The following is a 21,288-nucleotide window of genomic DNA, read 5'->3' as shown; positions in this document are numbered from 1 at the left end:
TGTTAAAAAATCCAACAACCAGCAGATCAGGCCAGTATCAATGTTATAAGTGTTCTTCAACTGAATGCAGTTAAAAACCAACTTGGAATCAAATGTTATCGGCCTATCGAGGCTATGATTGTTTAATTCCACACGAGTGCAATTCAGCTCCTCTCCTTGATCAGTAGCCCTTTTCACACTGCTTATCAGTCCCAAACTGAGCAAAAACATTTCCCACAGTCAGGCTGCAGTGACCTTGTTAATAAAACAGAAGTGATGAAATTAAAAAGGAAATGAAATGTATCAGCTGATGGTTGTTTAAAGAGAAGCTTCACTTAAACCTAACCAACCAAACTAATAATGCCAAACATGCTTGTGTGACTACCTTTAGGCCTGCACGATTAATTGTTATAAAATAACAATCTTGATTTTTTTTTTTATGACTTTGGTTCTAGTTTAATTTTACGAGCTGACTGTAACACAAACGCTACCATTTTCTTCTGTAAGTTTTAAACATAGACTGCATAAAATAGGTTTTAAAGTGCTCCCACGCACTGCAATGCTCTCCCTTCTCTGCATTGAGGCCTCTATGTTTACAGGCTTGTGGGGATGTGCAATGTGCTATAGGTGCAAAAAAAATCTGTTTGGTTAAAATGTCCTTAAATTTCGTTTTTGTCAATGTCTTTCATAGAGCAAATAACCTTATATCTTTCCGACCATGACATTTCCCGTAGACGTGTATAGTTTCTGACTGGGAACCCAGAAACTCTAACATTCCATGTAAAATTGAACACAAAAAAACAACATAGTCCGTGCCTCTCGCCTGGCCTCATGGCTGTACCTAAGGTCAGAAGAAAGCAGCAGAGTCTTATTTGATTTTGACTGTCAGATAAAAGCAAGTGCCATGCAATGGAAGGTGGTAAAATATGTGGACAGTTTATTTTAGGGAAACATCACACAAATTTGAAAGTAGCCTGTATTTGAGAAACAAACACAAGGAGGCTAGCCTAGCTTAACTTAACAAGGTAAAGGAGAACGCCAAGCCCACTTTCACTGAAACGGAAGCTAACCCCGATGACGTTACGGGCATGGATGCATGGATACGTAGGGCAAGCAGCATGACGGAGACAACTACAGGACAGACAAAACTACAGGCGGGCTTTCACCGGCTCCCGATAGCTGGTTAGTAAATACGCAGGAACACCAAAAGCGGGGGGGAACGTGGGTTAATATGTGGATTAATACCGGGATGTCTACACAAAACTTTTTCTGACATTTTCAATTCCCCCGACAAATAACCTATATTACAAAAAAAGACTAAAATTAATAAAAACTAAACTAAAACTACGCATTTTCAAAAAAAAAAACTAAACTAAACAACTTAGTAACTTAGCAAACCCACTTTAAAAACAAATTAAAACTAAGTGAACTGAATTTGAACACGAAAAGTCAAAACAAAATAAAAATAAAAACTAATGACAAATGCAAATCTATAATATCCTTGGTTTGGTACTGCCAATTTGTTTGGTCATGGTCCAAAAAATTGTGGCAGAGAATTGTGATATCAATTCTAAGCAAAAGAAATCTTGATTCATATTTTCCCTGAATTGTGCAGGCCAACTCCCGTTCACATGCCGGGGGGGGGGGGGGGACCCAAAGTAACAGGGTTAACCACTCCGTGTTTCAGTGATGTCTTTTGAAGTGATTGCTTGACCTAAAACTGTCTGGACAAGACTAGTGAGTGAAGACCAGGATGGCTTGGAAACAATCAGTCTTTGACCCACCAAGCATATCAACTTGACAAGATCACATTAACACATATAAATGACATTTACTTGTGACAGCCATGCACAACAAGTTCCCTTTTATTTCTAGGACTATTAATTCTGACCAATGGGCAAAGGGCACTAGTGTGGCCATTTGGGTGGGTGGATGGATGGATGGATGGATGGATGGATGGGTGGATGGAAGGAAAGACTGAGGCATGAATACTGTAGAAAATAAGATCCAAGAGTAGAGCTGCACGATATGAGGAAAATATGCGATATGCGACAACATTGTTGAATATCGCAATAATACTTGCGATAAATGAACAGATATTTAAGTGTACTCAGTTCTGCATTTCTACAGTATTCTGCTTAAATACAACAAGATGCTTGTTAAATCTAAAACTAACAAAAGAAATAACTTCCAACATTCTTTTATTGAACAAATTGAACATTGAATTAAACATAAAAGGCAGTACTAAAAAAGGAACGGTATTTAAAAGTGCAGTTTTCTACTGATATTAGCTTTCTACTAACACAAAAAATCTAGTAGTGTCTTTCACAATGCTAAGATATATATATATATATATATATATATATATATATATATATATATATATATATATATATATAACACCTTATCTATGAACATAATAAAAGGGTTGGTAAGGGGCAGAAGATAAAGTCCAGCAAGGTGGAAGAAAACCAAAAAAACTGATTCGCAAGGCCAGTGACGTCGTGGGGGTGGATCTGGACTCTCTGTCGGGGGTGTCAGATAGGAGGATGCTGTCCAAACTACATGCCATCTTGGACAATGTCTCGCACCCACTCCATGGCTTGTTGCTCAATCACAGGAGCACTTTCAGTGACAGACTCATTCTCCCAAAATGCACTACAGAGCGCCACAGGAAGTCATTCCTGCCTGTGGCCATCAAACTTTTTAACTCCTCCCTCTAAGTGTCTGACACACACACGCGCACGCGCACACGCGCACGCGCACACACACACACACACACACACACACACACACACACACACACACACACACACACACACACACACACACACACACACACACACACACACACACACACACACACACACACACACACACACACACACACACCACACACACACACACACACACACACTTAGAGAGGTTGAAACTGGACAATATTATCTGTATTATCTGTTTTGTGCAATAACACTGGCCTGACATGTGTGCAATCTCAAATACCACAATTATTATTATTATTATTATTATTATTTAACTTTTTCACCATTCCAAATCCTTAATTATGTGAATTATGTAAAATGTATATAAACATTCCTTTATGTAAATACCGTACGTATCCAATTCCTTATATTTCGTTTATCTTGTATTCTACACTATTTATAATATTGTGCAACTACAACACAGAGTTTCCCTTCGGGGATCAATAAAGTATTTCTGATTCTGATTCTGATTCTGGAAAGCCTGAGGAATCCCAGAAAAGAGAAAAACTTTATAATGATGACTCTCCACCCACCTTGAAGACGTCAGAGAAGAATCCCGAGCCAATCCACTCACAGGTGAAGTCATCAAGGCGTGTAAGACAGGAGAAGGCACTGATGAGGGCTCTGTAGGACGATGGCCATACCCTGCCCACCTGGGGAAGCCAAGAGCAGTCTGCTATCAACAAGTTCAGAATGAGTCTCTATTGGATGGACACCGCTGATGCAACTGGCTTGTGCAGAAAAATGAGATAGAGGTAGATTGATAATGTTGCCTTTGGGCGGGACAAGAACTAGAAAAACTAGAAACTAAAGACCGGCTGCACCAACACGCACAGATTTTTTTAGACAGACAGAAAGAGGCGCACACTTGACATCTCAAGGCAACCCTCCAAACCCCTCAAACCTCAAAACCTTTCAAGAAGTATGAATTCTAGTGTGTATTTATCCTAAAACTCAATCAACAGCGTTGGCATTTATTTGACGATTACTAGTCTAGCATTGCCAGACCCATCTGGATTATGGTCTGGCTGCACGAGTTTAGGTTCAGGTAAAGGGGATGTTTGTATTTATTTAAACCAAACATTATCGACTTGGGGGGAGCTAAGGCCCGGATGCAGCTACCGTGCCCTTCCAAAACAGTTCGCGGAGATAGCGGAAGGGGAGGAGAAAGCCTGACAGCGGACGCGTCTCTGCCTCGAGTAAAACAGATTAGAAAATTACTGTAGATAAGCGCACAGAATAGTTTGAGACAGCGATTGTGCAACTGATGGCATGTTGTTCAGTTGTGATTCCTAGAACCTCACATAATCTATGACTGACTTTATTTCCTGCCTGTGGACAACAACTGACCCAGACATGAACCGACTCAGTCTGATCAGTCCAAATCACAATTATAACATGCCTGCATGATTTTTGTATTAGTATGTGTGTGCGTGTGCGTGTGCGTCACAACTCTACTGCTGTCTCTTTTATGTGTTTTTCTATTCAAAGATTAGCCTGACGTCGTCATATTCAGATTTTTCTTGAATGTTGTGAGCGGGGCTAAGTTTGGCTGGCATCCAGGCTATCCAAAGATAGCAATACAGCGTAAACAATATAATTATCGATCCATTTGATGAAACTCTTAATACCTGCACAGGAACCCTATTTACACTGCTATGTAAATTAATGTATAATGAAGTGGCCATAATGCATTCTACACGTAAAAATAAAGAAGGAACACTGACCTGTGAGGGCGGGACCATGGCCATCTCGCAGACCCCTACCCCTCCGATACCATCTTTGTCCTCACCGATCCGCTCGGCTCGCGTAGGGATCCCAGCGATGGAGTTGCGTTTATTCCGGTCCATGGTGATGTGAAAAATGGTGATACCAGTGAGGGTAAATGGGCCTTCTTCTGTAATGTACCCACATGACAAGACAACTAGATTGTTTTAATGGTGCCGAGAGTTCCACGGCAGCACAGAATTTACTCAGTTTGTGTTCTGGGAGAGAATATGTCACACACATAGACTTCAGTTTTAAATGTTGATTAGGGCAGCCCTGGTGACACACGCTGGCTGCCTCCAAGATGTTTCCTACGTGTCGAGTTCCTCGCTGCTTGTAACTGGGGAGTCCACCTGGATGAGAGGGTTTTCACATGTTTGACAGATGTATAGGAAGCCCTTGGAGACCTAGAGAAGGTAAAGAGAAAAATGAATGTAGCGTGATATAAGCAGTTACATAATAGAAGAGTATAATGACAGTAGGGTATACCATTGATACTGTATACTCATAGTTATGCCTTAAAGGATACATATTTCTTGTGAATCCTTGTCACAAAAAAAAAAAATCAAGATGGCTTAAACCATTATGATCACATTCACACATTTAGCAAAAGCTGCCAACTCTTTTTTAAAAGGTTTTTGTTATTTAACAGCAGCTGTAGACAAGGCCTTGCCTTGGGAGGATACATGCCACAAGCCACTATTGCTCAACAGGCCCAAATGTAATGGCTGTAATAGGGGCCCATTGTCCAATTATGGGAGATTAGCCAAGGAATAGCTCAGATCTTGGACCTTTCTGCCATCCAAAACCAAATCAGCAGGGTACAAAGGTTAACAGGAAAGAAGGTGTGTGGCGGAAGGCATTAACAGTCATAAACAATGTGGCTTTTACATCTGACTTTTACCAGTACCTCTTGATAATACATGTTGAGTTGGTTATAATTATTTTTACAATACTCTCAAAGAAAAATGGAGAAAAACTCAACTTTTGTGAGTAACACTGGATGTACACATTTCTTGTAATTCCTAGAATCACCCCCCCAGTAATAGAATAGCAGATTTGCATGCATTTATATAGTCAATCATTAATCAAGTTCATTTTTAGGAAACAAACTACAAAACAGTCCCTAGCTCAAACCTCGTCATAGTGAGGCATTCTGCTTCTCACTGATCCCTTATTGTAATTTGAATATGTGTTGGGTTTGGACCAAACAGACCTCTGAAGATCTCACTTTGGGATTTAGGAAATTGTTATGGGTGTTGTTTTTTTTACTAAAGTTGCAGCCCTATACTCATCTAACTTCAGCTGTGTTAAAGCAAGCAGACGTAGCTGCACTACTGTGTCATTTAACTTCAGTTGCTTTTCAAATGCAATGACATAAGGTTCATCGACTAATATTTACTTTGTGGTTGAACTATGCATAACATCGTCAATACTACAAAGCCTGCCATCATGTACTCTGAGATTTCTGTCCCCACATGCAGCATTAACACGCATCACATAATGTATGTCAGGTGAATTTAAAAATAGGGCTGGGCAATAGGAAGAAAATCAGATATCACGATATTCTTGACCAAATACCTTGATATAGATATTGCGGCTATATTCTAGGGTTGACAATTGGTGCTTTAACAAAATATCTTCACATTTAGATTTTAGATACATAATCATCAGTAATGTGGCTATAATGTGGGGGAAAGGAAAATACTAGAACAGCTAAAACAGTCTGGTAAGTTCAGAGAAGTACATCCCTTTACTGTGATGCAGCCTTTAAAACCAGGAAAAGACAACACTTATGTCATCTCACCAGTGTTGGGCAAGTTACTTTTAAAAATTAGTTACAGTTACTTCTTCCAAAAAGTAACTAAATTAGATATTGAGTTACAAATTATAAAAGTTAGTTACTTCCGAAAGAATTATGAAACACGGAACATGATGGTAAACTGTCCATTTTGCCAATAGATGGTATGCACATGAGGTTTGCCTTGATGTTGAGAGTGGCATGAGAGCTGCATTTTAGATGTGGAAAGTTGTAAATTACTAATTAACTAATGCGTTACTTTCAAGTAACTTAAAATACATGTGCATGTTCAGTTATTTATGATAAATCTGAATATTAAAAGGAAATGGACACTTAGTACTGGCAGTAACGGTAACAGCGTTATTAAGATGGAAAGAGTAATCAATTAGATTACCCGTTACTGAAAAATGTAATGCTGTTATTTCCATCACTGCATATCACAGTATTACGATATCCAAAAACCAAGGCGATATCTAGTCTCTATCAATATATTGCCCAGCCCAATTTAAAAAATGTACAATATGTGTGTACACCAGACACAACTGGAAATGTTCATCAAAACCTATTACAGTGTAGAGGAAAAGTGGCAAGTTTAAAAGATATTTACAGGACTGACCTTCAATAAACCAAAGCAGAGACACAAATGTCAATCTTAGGCCAAGAAGATGTCTCATAAGCTCAGATACTAAAAACAGTATTGAGATGACAGAGCCAGATTCTGCCTTGGTCCGTTAGCACTACATCACAGACAGTAGACTACAGAGTTATAGAGGGCCTAAACAACTTCTGACATCTATCTTATATCGATATCGTCATATGACTCTAGATATTGTCTTAGATTTTGGATATCGTAATATCGTAATATGGTATGAGTGTTGTCTTTCCCTGGTTTTAAAGGCTGCATTACAGTAAAGTGAGGGCATTTTCTGAACTTACCAGACTGTTGTAACTTTTCTCTTATTTGTCTTTACCCACTTAGTTATACATCCACATTAATGTTGATTATTTATCAAAAATCTCATTGTGTTAATATTTTGTGAAAGCACCAATAGTCAACACTACAATATCGTTGTGGTATCGATATTGAGGCATTTGTATACAAATATCGTGATATTTGATTTTCTCCATATCGCCCAGCCCTATACAGAACTGACCTTCAATAAACCAAAGCAGAGACACAAAAGTCGATCTTAGGCCAAGAAGATGTCTCATAAGCTCAGATACTAAAAACAGTATTGAGATGAAAGGGCCAGATTCTGCCTTGGTCCGTTAGCATTACATCACAGATAGTAGACTACAGACTTACAGAGGGCCTACTGGACAACTTCTGACATCATTCTTTGTCCCAGCCAAATCCTTAAAAGGCTTTCTACCCTCCACTTTCCTTTTTTCTCTCCAATGACAACTCATTTTCTGCCTCGTTGAAATCGTATGGCAGAAATAAAAGTGCCACGCAGTGCCAAGGAAAATGCAAGCCACAAGTACCAAGGCCAGTTCTACGCTTTCTCATTTCAGTAGTGGTCCGATCCAAGAACGGGAACAGAGACAAACATTTCATCTATGTTCATGTATCTGAGTAGACAAAAATAGGTCAGCAAGTAGGATATAAAGTCACCCTTGATTCAAAAACAGCTTTCAGCAAAAGAGAAGTGCTTCTGTAGCCACACTCCCACATCAGTGGTCAAAGCAGACGATTTTGCCTAAACACAAACGTCCTACACTTACTAGAATTTCAGTCATGCAAATGATGCAAACAAACACAAATGACAGACTCTTTGTTGTTTTGCAAGATACTGTCAGTGGGTAAAAATCTATAATACTTCAGGATGATCTTTCCAGCGTAAAACAGTATACTGACCACCAAAAGGAAGTTGTACAGCCACTCCTGCAGTGAACAATGAAAACAGACATCATCTAGTATCAGTCCCTCAACTAACAGCTCCAACTACAGGGGAAGACAATCCGACCCACATTCTATAATAGTGGGGCAGATAAGGGGGGAAATCGTTCACAAGTGGATACAAGCACCAAATTTGGTGTGGTTATCCCTCTGGGGCCAATAATTTGAAAAATAACGTTAGCCACTTAATTTTTCAAAATGGCCGCCATTTTCCAAGATGGCCGCCATTTCCATCATTGGAAAACACATATCTGCCCACATAATTTTACTATTGGGACATATTTGAATCCTTTTTTTTACAATAAGGATGTTACATACATATCTATTTTGTGTTTTGAGAGTCTATAGTGGTATGTAGAGTAAATAATCCATGAAACGTGACATAATTACAAGAAAAAATGTATTATTAAAGCATGTCAAAGTAACAGCAGGTTTTATGTTATTTACTAGGGTTGATCCGAGTACCCGGCTGAAACGAGTATCCGGTACGGATAAAGCACTTTTGCCGAGTACAAGTATTATCCGAGTAATATGAGTCAATATCCGTGCTCGGATTGAATACAACTCCTCAACTGGCCGCGCAGCGTTCTGTGATAATCACAGCGCCCCCCCGCCTACAAACACGCTCAGCTCAATCACACACACACAGAACAAGGAGAAATCGCTCCCTCGGCCTCTCTCTCTCTCTCTCTCTCTCTCTCTCTCTCTCTCTCTCTCTCTCTCTCTCTCTCGCTCCCGCTCCCGCTCCATCAGGGAGGCAGTCAATCGGGGCTGCGGATCTGTTCCGTTAACGTTTAGGGTTTCTTCAGCTTCAGGTTTGTTTTTAACTTCGGTTTGTAGTCCTTACATAGTAACCAGTAGATTTCTGGTGAACGTGGGGTTTGTAGTCCTTACATAGTAACCAGTAGATTTCTGGTGAACGTGGGGTTTGTAGTCCTTACATAGTAACCAGTAGATTTCTGGTGAACGTGGGTTTCAGACATGCTGCTTGGTTTAAATGCAACTCTCGTTGCGTCTCTGCCATCAGAGATTTTTTTTTTTTTACTGTCAGCTGCCCCCCCGCCCCCTCTCTCTCTGTGTCTCTCTTTTACTCACACACACACACACACACACACACACACACACACACACACACACACACACACACACACACACACACACACACACACACACACACACACACACACACACACACACACACACACATATATATATACCTGGTGTGGAAATAAAAAAAAATAAAGAACCAAAAAAAAAAAAAATCCCACTGATCATAAAAAATAAAAAGTTAAAAAAAGAAAGTTATATTGAGTATGAAAACTCTTGTTCATTACATTTTACTTCATAATTGCAACCGCATGTGTTGTATTCATTGTTGCAAAACGTTCTGTATATAGTTTGTTTGTTACCATGACAACACCATTGATCTGAAGCTCGATGCTGTCATGTAGTTTTCAAATCAGCAATAAATATAACAATTTTTGATCAACTCATATCAATTGCATGCTTCAATAACATACCGGTTAAAGCCCCGCACATATCAAGAGAACCCGACCCACTTCCGGGTTAAATCTGACCACTTCCGGTTTAGGCCCTGCCCAGTCCGAGTACGGATCCGGATACAGATAATTCATGTGGTAAACAGATACAGATACAGATAATGCTGTACTCGCTCATCCATATTATTTACTTTTCTGGAGGCACATAACATTATTGTATTTGTGTTCATTTTATTTAAGTGGGTTATTGTAATGTCTTTATGCCAACATTGGTAGTCCTGGCACTTACAGCTGCTGTACAGTTAAGACCAAAGTGATAGCATTCACATCTTCCACGGCACTCTGCTTTGCATCCACATTTGGTCAGTTGCTGACAGCTCTCTACAATTGGTGATAGCTCTGTCCAGAAGATCTGCCATTGATCACCTTTCTTGGTCCATCCCCACTCAGAAAGACTCAGTACTTCTGGCTGGAGTACAGTTGCTTGACTCCAGATGCAGCCTGCCTGGTAGGCTGAACGCTTTACACACTGCAGCAATGTTGCTTGAGTAGGAGGAATGGCTTCATATGTCCTTTACTTTTTGGCAAACAAGTCCAACCGGGCTTCATCTACTCCCCCTGCTTCGTTGGATCTGTTCTACATCATGACCACAAACATTTCTAAAATCTTCAGGTTGCCGTCATCCATTCTTGGAGGGTAGTGGCTGAGCTGGCTGAAGATTTCAGAAGCTTTGTCTAATATAGTTCATGTTTGCCAAGCAGTCTTCTTCCCTTTGCCACCAAAGGCTGAAACTACATCACAGGCAGTGAATGCATGAAAGAAAAGAATACCACTGCTCTTCTCCCTTCCAATGCATTGATAGAGGTCATGATCCATCCAAGATTCATTCCTTGGCCAAAAGCAAGCCACAGCTGTTGCAGACCAATGTCCCGAAGAACTGGTAGACCACTGACTGCTATAACAAGAACGCTGTCACTGGCTTTGACCATAAGGTTTTTGCTGCCATTTTTGGAATGGACAAAGATCCTAGTGTCAGCTTCCTCATGACTACGGTACATGGACTTACATCATCTAGGTTGATGGAGTGGTTGCTGACAGCTTGATCCTCTTTGGTCACTATAACCACATTTGGTGTTAAAGTTCCTGCAATTCTGTCAGCGAGGAAGTGGAACAGCTCAGTTTTATTCTCATCCTCACTGAGAATGTTACGCCATTTCTTGGGTATTTTGCCATTGCTGATCACTTTGCGTCTGGCTTCATGTCCTCTTTTTGACCTAGGTTCTGCCTTCAAACTGGATTGTTGGTAGATGTCAAAGACTATGTCTGTTCTTTTGCATTTCACAGAGTATGCCTCTACAGTGGGGCTCGAAAGTTTGGGCACCCCAGGTAAATATTTGTATAAATGTGCATAAAGAAGCCAAGAAAAGATGGAAAAATCAAATGACAGATTAGACATTCGTATAATATGTCATAAAAAGTTAGATTTTATTTCATCATTTACACTTTCAAAATAACAGAAAACAACAATGGCGTCTGCAAAAGTTTGAGCACCCTGGAGAGTTTATTGCACCATACTTTTTTATAGCTGAGACCTGACAGTGTCATGGATTGTTCTCAATCATCGTCTGGAAAGACCAGGTGATGTCAATCTTAAGGTTTTAAATGCCCAGACTCATCTGACCCCTCCCCCAACAATCAACACCATGGCTTCTTCTAAGTAGTTGTCTAGAAAACTGAAACTAAAAATAGTTGACACGCTCAAAGCAGGAGAAGGCTAGAAGAAGATAGCAAAGCGTTTTCAGATGCCAATATCCTCTGTTTGGAATGTAATTAAGAAATGGCAGTCATCAGTGGTCAACAGTGGAAGTTGAAACAAGATCTGGAAAACCAAGAAAAATATCAGACAGAACCACTCGCAGGATTGTGAGAAAAGCAATTCCAAACCCACGTTGGACTATGCGATCCATCCAGAAAGACCTGCAGACACTGGAGTTGGTACACCATTCCACTATAAAGAGATACTCGCACAAATATGGTCTTCATGGAAGAGTCATCAGAAGAAAATGTCTTCTACGTCCTCACCACAAAAATCAGTGTTGGAAGAAGGAAAATGAACATATAGACAAGCTTGATGCATAGTGGGACCAAGATCTGGTCAAAGTTAAGGTTAAAGACCAACCTTTTGGCTGGAATGAGCAAAGGTACGTTTGGAGAAGAAAGGGCTCCGAATTTAATGAAAAGAACCTCTGTCCAGTTGTTAAGCATGGGGGGGGGGGGCGGGGTGTTTTGCAGCACATTGTTGCCATCTGTGAAAAAGCTGAAGTTAAAGAGAGGATGGCTTCTACAAATGGATAATGATCATACTAAACGCACCTCAAAATCCACAGTGGAATACATCAAGAGGCATAAACTGAAGGTTTTGCCATGGCCTTCACAATCTGCTGACCTCAACATAATGTAAATCTATGGATAGACCTTAAAGTAGCAGTGCGTGACAGACAGTCCAGAAAGAGACTCTTGGCTGGCTACAAGAAGCGTTTCCAAGCTGTGATACTTGCCAAAGGGGGGGCGTGGAGCTTCCCACCATCACTCAAGGCAGCAGGGAATGGCAGATTTTCATGTCTAAAGAGCTCCTTCAGATCACACTCTCTGCTCTTGCATGAGATGAACAGTTTGGAGAAGAGCTGGCAATCCTCCTTCAGCACCGTTTTCTTCAAAGAATTGACAGAGGCACGTTCCTGATGGAAGAAGTTCCTGCAGTTTTTCTTGATTTGCTCATAAAGTTTAGGTTCTTCTTCTTCAAGTCCTCTCCAAATCAATATGAGGACTTTAACTATAGATATTTATGATGTTGAATATGGTCTCATTGTAATTCTTGACCATCACAACTTAGGGGTAAATATCGCCTCTTGTGATTTATCTTGTACGATTCAAGAGATATGATGGAAAATACATAATTAGGTTATGGCGGAATCCAAAATGGCTGCAACAGCTGTCTAGAGGCCTTCATTTATGTTGTGTGTGGTATTATTGTAATCATTGACCATCAAAACATAGGGGTAGACATCATCCTTTAAGCAGTTGAATGTTTTGTTCAGGAGATATCATGCAAATATACATAATTTGGCTATGGCGGAAAATAAAATGGCCGCCGCGGCTCCCATGAAGTTTTTTTGCAATGGCTAACGTACTTTTTTGAAAGAGCACTACCCACTGAGTAATTGTACCAATTTTGGTGCTTGTATCCACAAGTGAACGATTACCCTAAAAAATGGCACTTATCTGCTCCACTATAAAAACCATTACAAAATAATATCATATCACAATGTAATATTGAGCAATATGATAACCCTCAATGTACGATGCTGCAGGGATAATAATAAAAAATGGTCAAACCACCAGTGTTCATCACTATATTTGTTTCTAAACTATACCCTGTTGCTTACATATCCATAAGGCATGCATTTAAGACACCACAGCAAAGGGAGTGTGCATGGAAAAGGGTGGAATTTTAAAAGCTGGCCCTTTTTTTGGTCCGTAAAATGTGGCTTGTTCCTCCAAAACAGATGGGACATCACCAAAGCAGCCGCAGGCCAAATGTTTCAACAGTAGTTTGGGGGAGTGAACCCTATCCAGCTGTGTCCCGCTGGATTACAGACTAATAGAAAATGTCAGCAATAAGTCATAACTTAAGCGATGTTTTAATGACAGGTTGCAGAAAGGCTCTTTGAAGGGCAGACGTAATAAATGGGCGTGTGTGGATGCTTTTGAGTTATTTCTTCATAGAGAAGGACTGTGTGTATGTAGCCTTTACTTGCATCACAACAGAAGAAATAAAAAACCCTATTTTAAACATGAGAACATCTACTGACCATTTAAGTAAACAACTAATAAAAATGTTCTTAAAATAATTGTGCTTCTACAGTACATTGAGCAACAGACATAGTAAAAAGAAAGAAAGATATCCGTTTACTTAAAGAGCCATCTTTGTCAAGTATTTGAGCAAGGTCACATTCAATAACAGTGAATAGAAGCCTCTTATCTGACCACAATCTACTGTGTAGAACTGCGATGATATATGAGTCGGTGCATACCTGTCATTCTTCAAGGGTTTATGAACAGGTCGGGGGGGGGGACTGCCCATTATCATTATTGGCAGTGTCAATGCTGCCAAAACAGCTCGAGTCATATTATGTCGTAAGAAGTCGTAAAATGTTTTAATTAGTTGGGTGAACGCCAGACAGAAAATGTAGCTATACAAACAAAAGCAGCAAAAGCCTGAATTATCTTGTAACGTTACTCCTTGTTAAAGTTTAGCTGACTTAACTTACCTGTTGTTATTTCATAGAGTTGTTTGCAGGAAGAGTTTAAGCTGAGTTCCATGCCTTTTCCGCGGCTAGCATGTGTTGAAGACGGCAAGCGAACCCCCCGAAACAGCGAAGTTGGTAACGCAGCTCCCTCTGTGGCTAGTTTGTCAACAAAACTAAGCTAAGAGAAAAGCTAACAAACATGAGCCTGAGATCCACTAACACGCACAAAACAGGAAGTTTTCCGTCGCCGACGGCTTGAGAGTCCAAATACCCAAAAGCTCAAAGTGACCTCCACGTCTGTTTCTGTCGTCCTCGTTCCCACAAAAGAGCAAAGGACGATGTTTGTTGTACCGCGGCCCGGGTTAATATTTCAGGCGATTGTTGCCGTTTGACAGCTCCGTCGTCCCTTCGCTCACACCCGAGTAACTCCCACTGGCCCCGCCCACATTTGATTGCCATGTAAACTAACCAATCAATAGCCAGGCATGTGTGTGTGCGTGTGCGCGCTCGCGCGTTAAATTCTCAAACGGTCAACGTAAAAAAAAATAACTAAATTAAATACACAGAATTAAAAATAAAGCTGAGACATGAAATAAAAAAGTATAACCTCAAATAGCAGGTGTTCAAGTTTACTCATAAAGAAGATTAAATGGACACAAGGAGTAGAATCATCAGCTTTCACCGTAAATGAGTTTTAAGTGCAGGTTCAAATTTATTTGCCTATCACTTCCCATATGAATGCAGTTCAAAGTGCTTTACAGAGGGTAAAAGAGAGGCATACAGCAACATAACAGAAGGGAAATAACGAGGAGAGCCAGAAGAAGAAGAGAGACAAAATAATACATAAGAACAATAAAGATAAGATGAGAACAAATTACTTTATGATAAATGCTAAACTGAAAAAAAGTTAAAATACTGAATGCAATCTTCTATTATTATTAAAATTAAGTCACATATTTTTTTACATACATGATCAAAGCCAAAATTAGTTCAAACACTTTTTACAAACGTTTTCTGCTAAGAAGTGAAACCTCAGCGAGCCCCTGCTTTTCATCTTTATTGTGTATATCCAATATGGTGGTGGACTGGTAGCTGGAGAGGTGCCAGTTCACCTCCAAGATGCTCTTGAGCAAGGCACCGAACCCCCAGCTGCTCGGGGCACCTTTCCATGGGCAGCCCCCCCACTCTGACATCTCTCTAGTAGTGTATGTATAGGTACTGAGCATGTGTGTGTAATTCAAGCCTCCATGTGTGTAATGTGTGTAATAACAACAGAGGGCAATTTGTAATTTCTCTTGTGGGACTAATAAAGTATACATTATACATTATTATTATAGGTCTGGTTTAATAGAATTGTTCCTACTAGTTTACTAAAACTAATTTTTCTTTTGCCCTCACCTTATGCTCTCATGGAAATAGAGCATCCTCTAGTGGACAAAATAAGTCAGCACTGCTATTCACAGTCAACATCAGGATATGGCACCCATCAGTGTTCCCAGTTGCTTTAAACATTTGTTTGGTGCAAGTTTGGTGATAACTGTGTAGGGAAAGGGTTCTCTACGTTTGGAGCATGGGCAGTTTTAAATAGGTGTTGGTGCAGGATTCAAGCATTGATAGATGCGTCATCTCAGCCACTCATTAAATGGGGGTGGCAGTAGTGGTAGGGACCATACGGACCAAAGTATGGTGGTGGGCTGGTAACTGGAGAGGGGCCAGTTCCTCTCCTGTGCTCTGAACCCCCAACTGCTCGGGACACCCATCGACAATTGCAGCTGATTTCATGTGAGAAAAAAAAAATGTATATGTTAACGATGAGACTATTAAGAATTACATGAAAATTATGAACAACACCGGTTGAGGTCAAGTCACATTTGCTTTCATCTGTTCTATATCCTACAAATTATGAAGGCCGACTTCCACCCCTTATTACAGACAGAATCTATCATGCCAAGTGTTTGTATGGCCTGTTATGTCTCAAGATAATTCTCAAAATTGTGATAGAGTAGGTCATACTTATAGAAACATAGTCTTATTTATGAGAATACTTCAAGCATTAATAAATGATTTGTTGTTATTGTCCCTCAATGCGTATTTGGTTGAGCTTTCTTTGTTATGGCAAAGGCGTGTTGATTTGCCAGAGAGAGTTCACAGGGCATTACTTATAGAAGCCCATCTTAAAATAAATGTAGTCAAAGCGGCAACACCAGCAGGGCAAGGCATGCAAACTACCAGGAGCACCAAAACCCCCAGATTCCCTGTGCAAATTGTTTTGGGAGATTTGTTACAAATGTTTTATGTAAAAATACCAACCATTAACTCACCCTGTATAATTACCTGATTGTGTTGCCCTGTGTCAAAATCTTAAATATATTAGACAAAAACTTAATTCTTACATTTTATTGTCCCTATTCTTACATTATATTGTCCCTATTCCTAACTAAGACTTTATATGTCAAATTACCCCAAACTGTAACACTGTACTTGAATCCCCCATTTAAAAGCAGTAAATAAACACTCAATGTTGTTTATAACACACTACATTGATATAAGAGATTTAAATTTGTCAACAATGATAGTCTCCTATGGAAACTGATGGAGAACTGATGTATAATGTGTAAATTCCTATTAATGATTCATTGCACAGTGTGAGAAAGCTGCATAATTATACATAACACAAACAAAATAATAACCTCACAGTGTGCTGTTAGTGCACTTGCACAAATAGTTGTAAACTGGTTATAACTTGTTTGTCCATTTTTCATTTCATTTTGTTGTATGTTTTCAAAACTCATGTTGAGCTTAAAGCTTAAAGCTATTTTACAAATTACCGGGCTGCCTAACTGAGTTATACAGCTTGGTGCCATACCCCCACCTGGATTCTGATGGACACAGTATTCTTAGACTTACAAACCGGCCTGATGGACTACAGATGGAAACTAGCCCTCAGGCTACAATCTGGCATTTTTACGTGTACTATTGTACATGTTCATTAATGTCCACTGTCCTGAAATATTAAATTAAAAAAATAAAAATAGTGATGCATTTCACTGTGTTGGGTGTATCTATAAACAAGTGGGCACTTTTTGCATAAAATCGATTGAGTGGCACTTTTTGTGACTTTTATTTTATATTTTCTCACAATTTCGTGTCACATGAAGTGCTCCCAGCTAACATATTTTGGTTCCCAGAACGTTCTGGGAACGTTCGTTTTTGGTTGTGGGAACGTTCCCTGAAGGTTAGGTTTGGTTGTGTTTTGGTTAATCGGAAAGTTTTCTTAACGTTCTGGGAACGTTAGTTTTTGGTTACATTGAACGTTATCCCAACGTTGCAACCTTAAGAGAACGTTCCCCTAACGTTACCCTTACGTTGCAACCTTTAGCGAACGAACTAGCTGGTTTAACTTCCAAAATGAAGTTACGTAAACTGTGCTGAAATATGTAGGCATATTTACATCGTTACAATTGTTGTATGTTATATTTCCAAACAGTTAGCCTATTATCTGTTTACACACCAGTTACGTGTGTTTTAATTGTTAACACAGTTTTTAATAAGCACTTAACAAATATGCTGTGTCTGCTCACAACAACATTAGCCTATAGTTTCTTATAAACCATTTGTTATAACCGTCGTAACTGCCCCAACGCTAAATGTTGTTTTGGTTTTATTCGGACTGAGAAATTTTGTCCTACTATCAGCACCGTCCTATCCTGCGTCACATGACCTCCAGCATTTCCTGTTACACTTCCATGTTTTTCTCCTCAAACACAAACCGTAATGTAAACTACAAAGGACGGAATAGCCACTGTCCTGTGATCTGTTGCACGTGGAAAGTTAGCTCGTGTAACGTCGTGTCGCGTGGCTACAGCTGGCGGAGGTGCTGGTCCGGGGCAACATGGCCAACTGTGTGGCTTTCCAGAGCAAGCTAACCTCCATCATGGAGATGCTAGCTAAAGCTGCTGTGGTGGAAATCAGCCAGCTGTGGGAGGACGGCTTCGCCCTCGTACAGCTCGAGCTCCGCCGGAGAGAGAGCGAGATCGAAGCCCTTAACAGGAAGTTGACGATGATGGAAAACGAGCGGTTAACGGTGCTGTCTCAGGCTCAGACTAACGTTACCAATCCGTCTTCATCATCTTCCTCCAAGAGAGAGCAGCAGACCCAGCTGCTGCCGCCCACCGGTGATGGTAAGGATGACTACTGACTACATAATAACCAATACCTTGTTATGTTTTAATTAATTATATAATTTAGGGCTGGGACGATATGTTGTTGTCCCGATTCGATTCTCTGACGATACATGGGTGCCGATTTGATTTGTTTTGCGATTTTCAGTCATTGCACTTCTAGAAGTATTGCAATTTTTCTTGTCCTTCTTTAACAAAAACTAAAGCTGAATAATAAACTTCTAGAGGCAATATATGATACATCTCTAAAAACTAAAGGCTACTTTCAGACTGCAGGCAAAAGTGACCAAAATCCGATTTATTTTTTTGGGGGGGGGGGTCAAGTGACCAGGACAGACTTCTTTAAAAGTAGTGTTAACACTGAAATCTTGCCCAGATCTGTTTTTTTTTTTTTAATCCGATTTAGACCACTTCCATATGTGGTCCTGAATCACACCCAGGTCTTTTCCCCCCCAATGCGGCTACAGTGTGAACAAATAAGGCGGATTTGATGCGACTTTTACGTCAATCTACATCGAAAACTGTCACAATTATGCGCCGGCAGGAGTTGGCCCTGCACACAGACAGTAAAAACTTGACTAGCTAGGCCTACACATGGAGAACAGTGATTAGGATTGGGCATTGTTTGGATTTTTTAACGATTCTGATTCTGATAGCAATACCGATTCTTCCTTTCTTTTTGGCTATGTTCTCTTTCTCTTCATTCTTTTCTTCCCCAGCACCTGTTCATAATGTTACGTTACACAAACATTTTGAAATAAAAGCAAAAATGCTTACTTCCTCATAGAGCTGGGCAATATGTAGAAAATTCAATATCACAGTATTTTTGACCAAATACATCAATGTCGATATTGCTGTAATATTGTAGTGTTGCCTATTGGTGCTTTCACTAAATATTTACACAATGAGATTTTTAATAAATAATCATCAGTAATGTGGATATAATGACTAAGTGAGTAAAGGCAAATAATAGAAAAACTAAAACAGTCTGGTAAGTTCATAAAATGACATCACCTTACTTTACTGTAATGCAGCCTTTAAAAGTATAAAAAGACAACACTTGTGTCATATTACGATATCCAAAATCTAAGACATTATCTAGCTTCATATATCGCTGTCAATATAATATTGATATATTGCCCAGCCTTACTTCCTTAAAAAAATTAACCCGCTCTGTTGTTTCAGGGCCGATTATAGATTCAGTCCAGACACTGTCTTCTGATCAGAGCATCAGAGAGAAGGCGGACACCTCAGCCAATCACAGAACGCCACCGCCATCCCAGACAGAGGAGAAACAGTGCGAGCAGCTCAATTCCGGCGTGTGTGACAGCGACGGCAGAGACGATGACGAAGACTTGATAGTCAAGCTAGAGGACGAGGACGACGTCCAGATCGTGGAGCAGACGGTGGACTCCGATCACAGCGTCAGCGACGGAGCGGGACACCACGAGATGGAAGTGAACCTCCAGCCTGCCGAGGTCATGGAAGAACAAGAGAGCCAGCAGTGGTCGTCGGTTTCAGTGGGAGACAGCGACACCGCTGATGACTCGGACTGCTTTTTCGAGCCAAAGCAGCTGTCTCAAAATCTGGACTCGGAAATCCTGCTCATTCAGAATGCTTTGGACATTTTTGATCATTCGGCAGAGACGGCATACTCTGACAGGTTTACGAGGGACAATGGACAAGGTGCGTCAAGTAAATCAAGAGCTCCTGTGACTTTTAGCCAAGCTCAGCCAAGTCAGCCCCTAGATGAAAATAATCACCCCCATGAGAGAGGAGTGTCCATCAGATTCCTCGCCGAGAAACAACCCCACGCTAAAAACGCGTCGGCTTTTAACCCGGACAACAGATTCTTTCTTTTAAACGACCCCGAGCTGCATAAAACGATAGCGACTCGGCGCATCAAGGAGAAATGGTTCATCTGTCCGTTCTGCGGCAAGAGCTTTGATCGCGTCAGCCACCTGGAGATCCACCAGCGAATTCACACCGGAGAGAAACCGTACACATGCGACACGTGTGGCAAGTGTTTTTCTCAGAGGAGCAACCTTCGCACTCACCAGCGGACACACAAAGAGGCCCTATCCCAAAACGCAGTTTGATTCAATGGGTGTTGAATTTTGAGTGAGAACAGCTAGAAATATCTGTGTGGCATTCATGTCTAGATTAACTAACAAATTTCTCTTAGTATTTTGATATTACTGAAAAGTAATGTAGCTGACTGTTTGACTGTGCACCTCTTTTTTCTTTTGGACTAATGTTGACGTAGCTTGGAGTGTAAGAAATTATTTTTGGCACTTACGTACTGTTTGTAAACCCAGCCAGTTAAGAGATTTATTTAAAAAAAATAAAAATAAAAAAAATGTAGGGACATCCATCCCCTGTGACATAGCGGGATATAGACTTTCAATTCAATTCAATTTTATTTATAGTATTAAATCAAGAGTTCAAGAGTTATCTCAAGACACTTTACAGATAGAGTAGGTCTAGACCACACTCTATAATTTACAAAGACAAACAATTGTAGTACTTCCCCCAAGAGCAAGCATTTAGTGCGACAGTGGCGAGGAAAACTTTGTTTCAGGGAGAAACCTGGGACAGACCCAGGCTCTTGGAACGCGGAGTCTGACAATGCCAGTTGGAGGGTGTGATGAACAGTGACAATAATAGTCACAATAAAGATAATGGAACTATGACTAGAAATAATAGTTGTAGTAGTTCATTGTGAGCAGGGCACTGCAGGGGCCTGCACTTCTATAGGTTATACACAAGGACACAAATTGCAAAAGCAAACCTTTGCATCTACAATCTAGGTCTGCATGATATGTGGAAAGTATACAATATATTTGTCGAATATTGCAATAACATTTGTGATGAACAGATATTAAAGTGTTCATATAATGCTAATTGTCAGGTTCATAATTGTATGAAGAGGTTGTACCAGAATAGGTTAATGTGGTTTCATTTTCAAAAAATACCATATTTTTGTTCTACTGCTCAATGCTGCAGCTCCTCTTTTCACCCTGAGTGTTGTGCTCTCTGTTTTAGCTACCGAGGGAGGCATCACACTTCTGTTCCATCTTTGTTGGGA

The 21,288-nt window shown here is 40.2% G+C and overlaps 2 protein-coding genes across 2 annotated transcripts in view; one reads left to right on the top strand and one right to left on the bottom strand.

The window, feature by feature from the left end:
- The window catches only part of tesk2 (testis associated actin remodelling kinase 2), a 53,148-nt gene extending 38,686 nt beyond the window's left edge, over positions 1–14,462 (bottom strand). Inside the window, exons 1-4 of the mRNA XM_032531942.1 lie at positions 14,041–14,462; positions 4,750–4,915; positions 4,469–4,638; positions 3,275–3,394 (exon numbers count right to left, since the gene is read on the bottom strand). Coding sequence (XP_032387833.1) covers positions 3,275–3,394; positions 4,469–4,591 — 243 coding nt within the window. The 5' untranslated portion in view covers positions 4,592–4,638; positions 4,750–4,915; positions 14,041–14,462. The remainder of the gene's footprint in view (positions 1–3,274; positions 3,395–4,468; positions 4,639–4,749; positions 4,916–14,040) is intronic.
- A 3,266-nt stretch (positions 14,463–17,728) lies between these two features.
- LOC116699405 (zinc finger protein 382) lies at positions 17,729–20,535 on the top strand. Its single transcript, XM_032531949.1, has 2 exons — positions 17,729–18,200; positions 19,386–20,535. The coding sequence occupies exons 1-2, from the start codon at positions 17,912–17,914 to the stop codon at positions 20,297–20,299; spliced, it is 1,203 nt and encodes a 400-aa protein (XP_032387840.1). The 5' UTR covers positions 17,729–17,911; the 3' UTR covers positions 20,300–20,535.
- Positions 20,536–21,288: the final 753 nt, after the last annotated feature.

The sequence above is a fragment of the Etheostoma spectabile genome, chromosome 12 (assembly GCF_008692095.1).
Source record: "Etheostoma spectabile isolate EspeVRDwgs_2016 chromosome 12, UIUC_Espe_1.0, whole genome shotgun sequence".
In the NCBI taxonomy this organism is placed as follows: Eukaryota; Metazoa; Chordata; class Actinopteri; order Perciformes; family Percidae; genus Etheostoma; species Etheostoma spectabile.
This window is presented reverse-complemented; position numbering and strand designations above follow the sequence as displayed.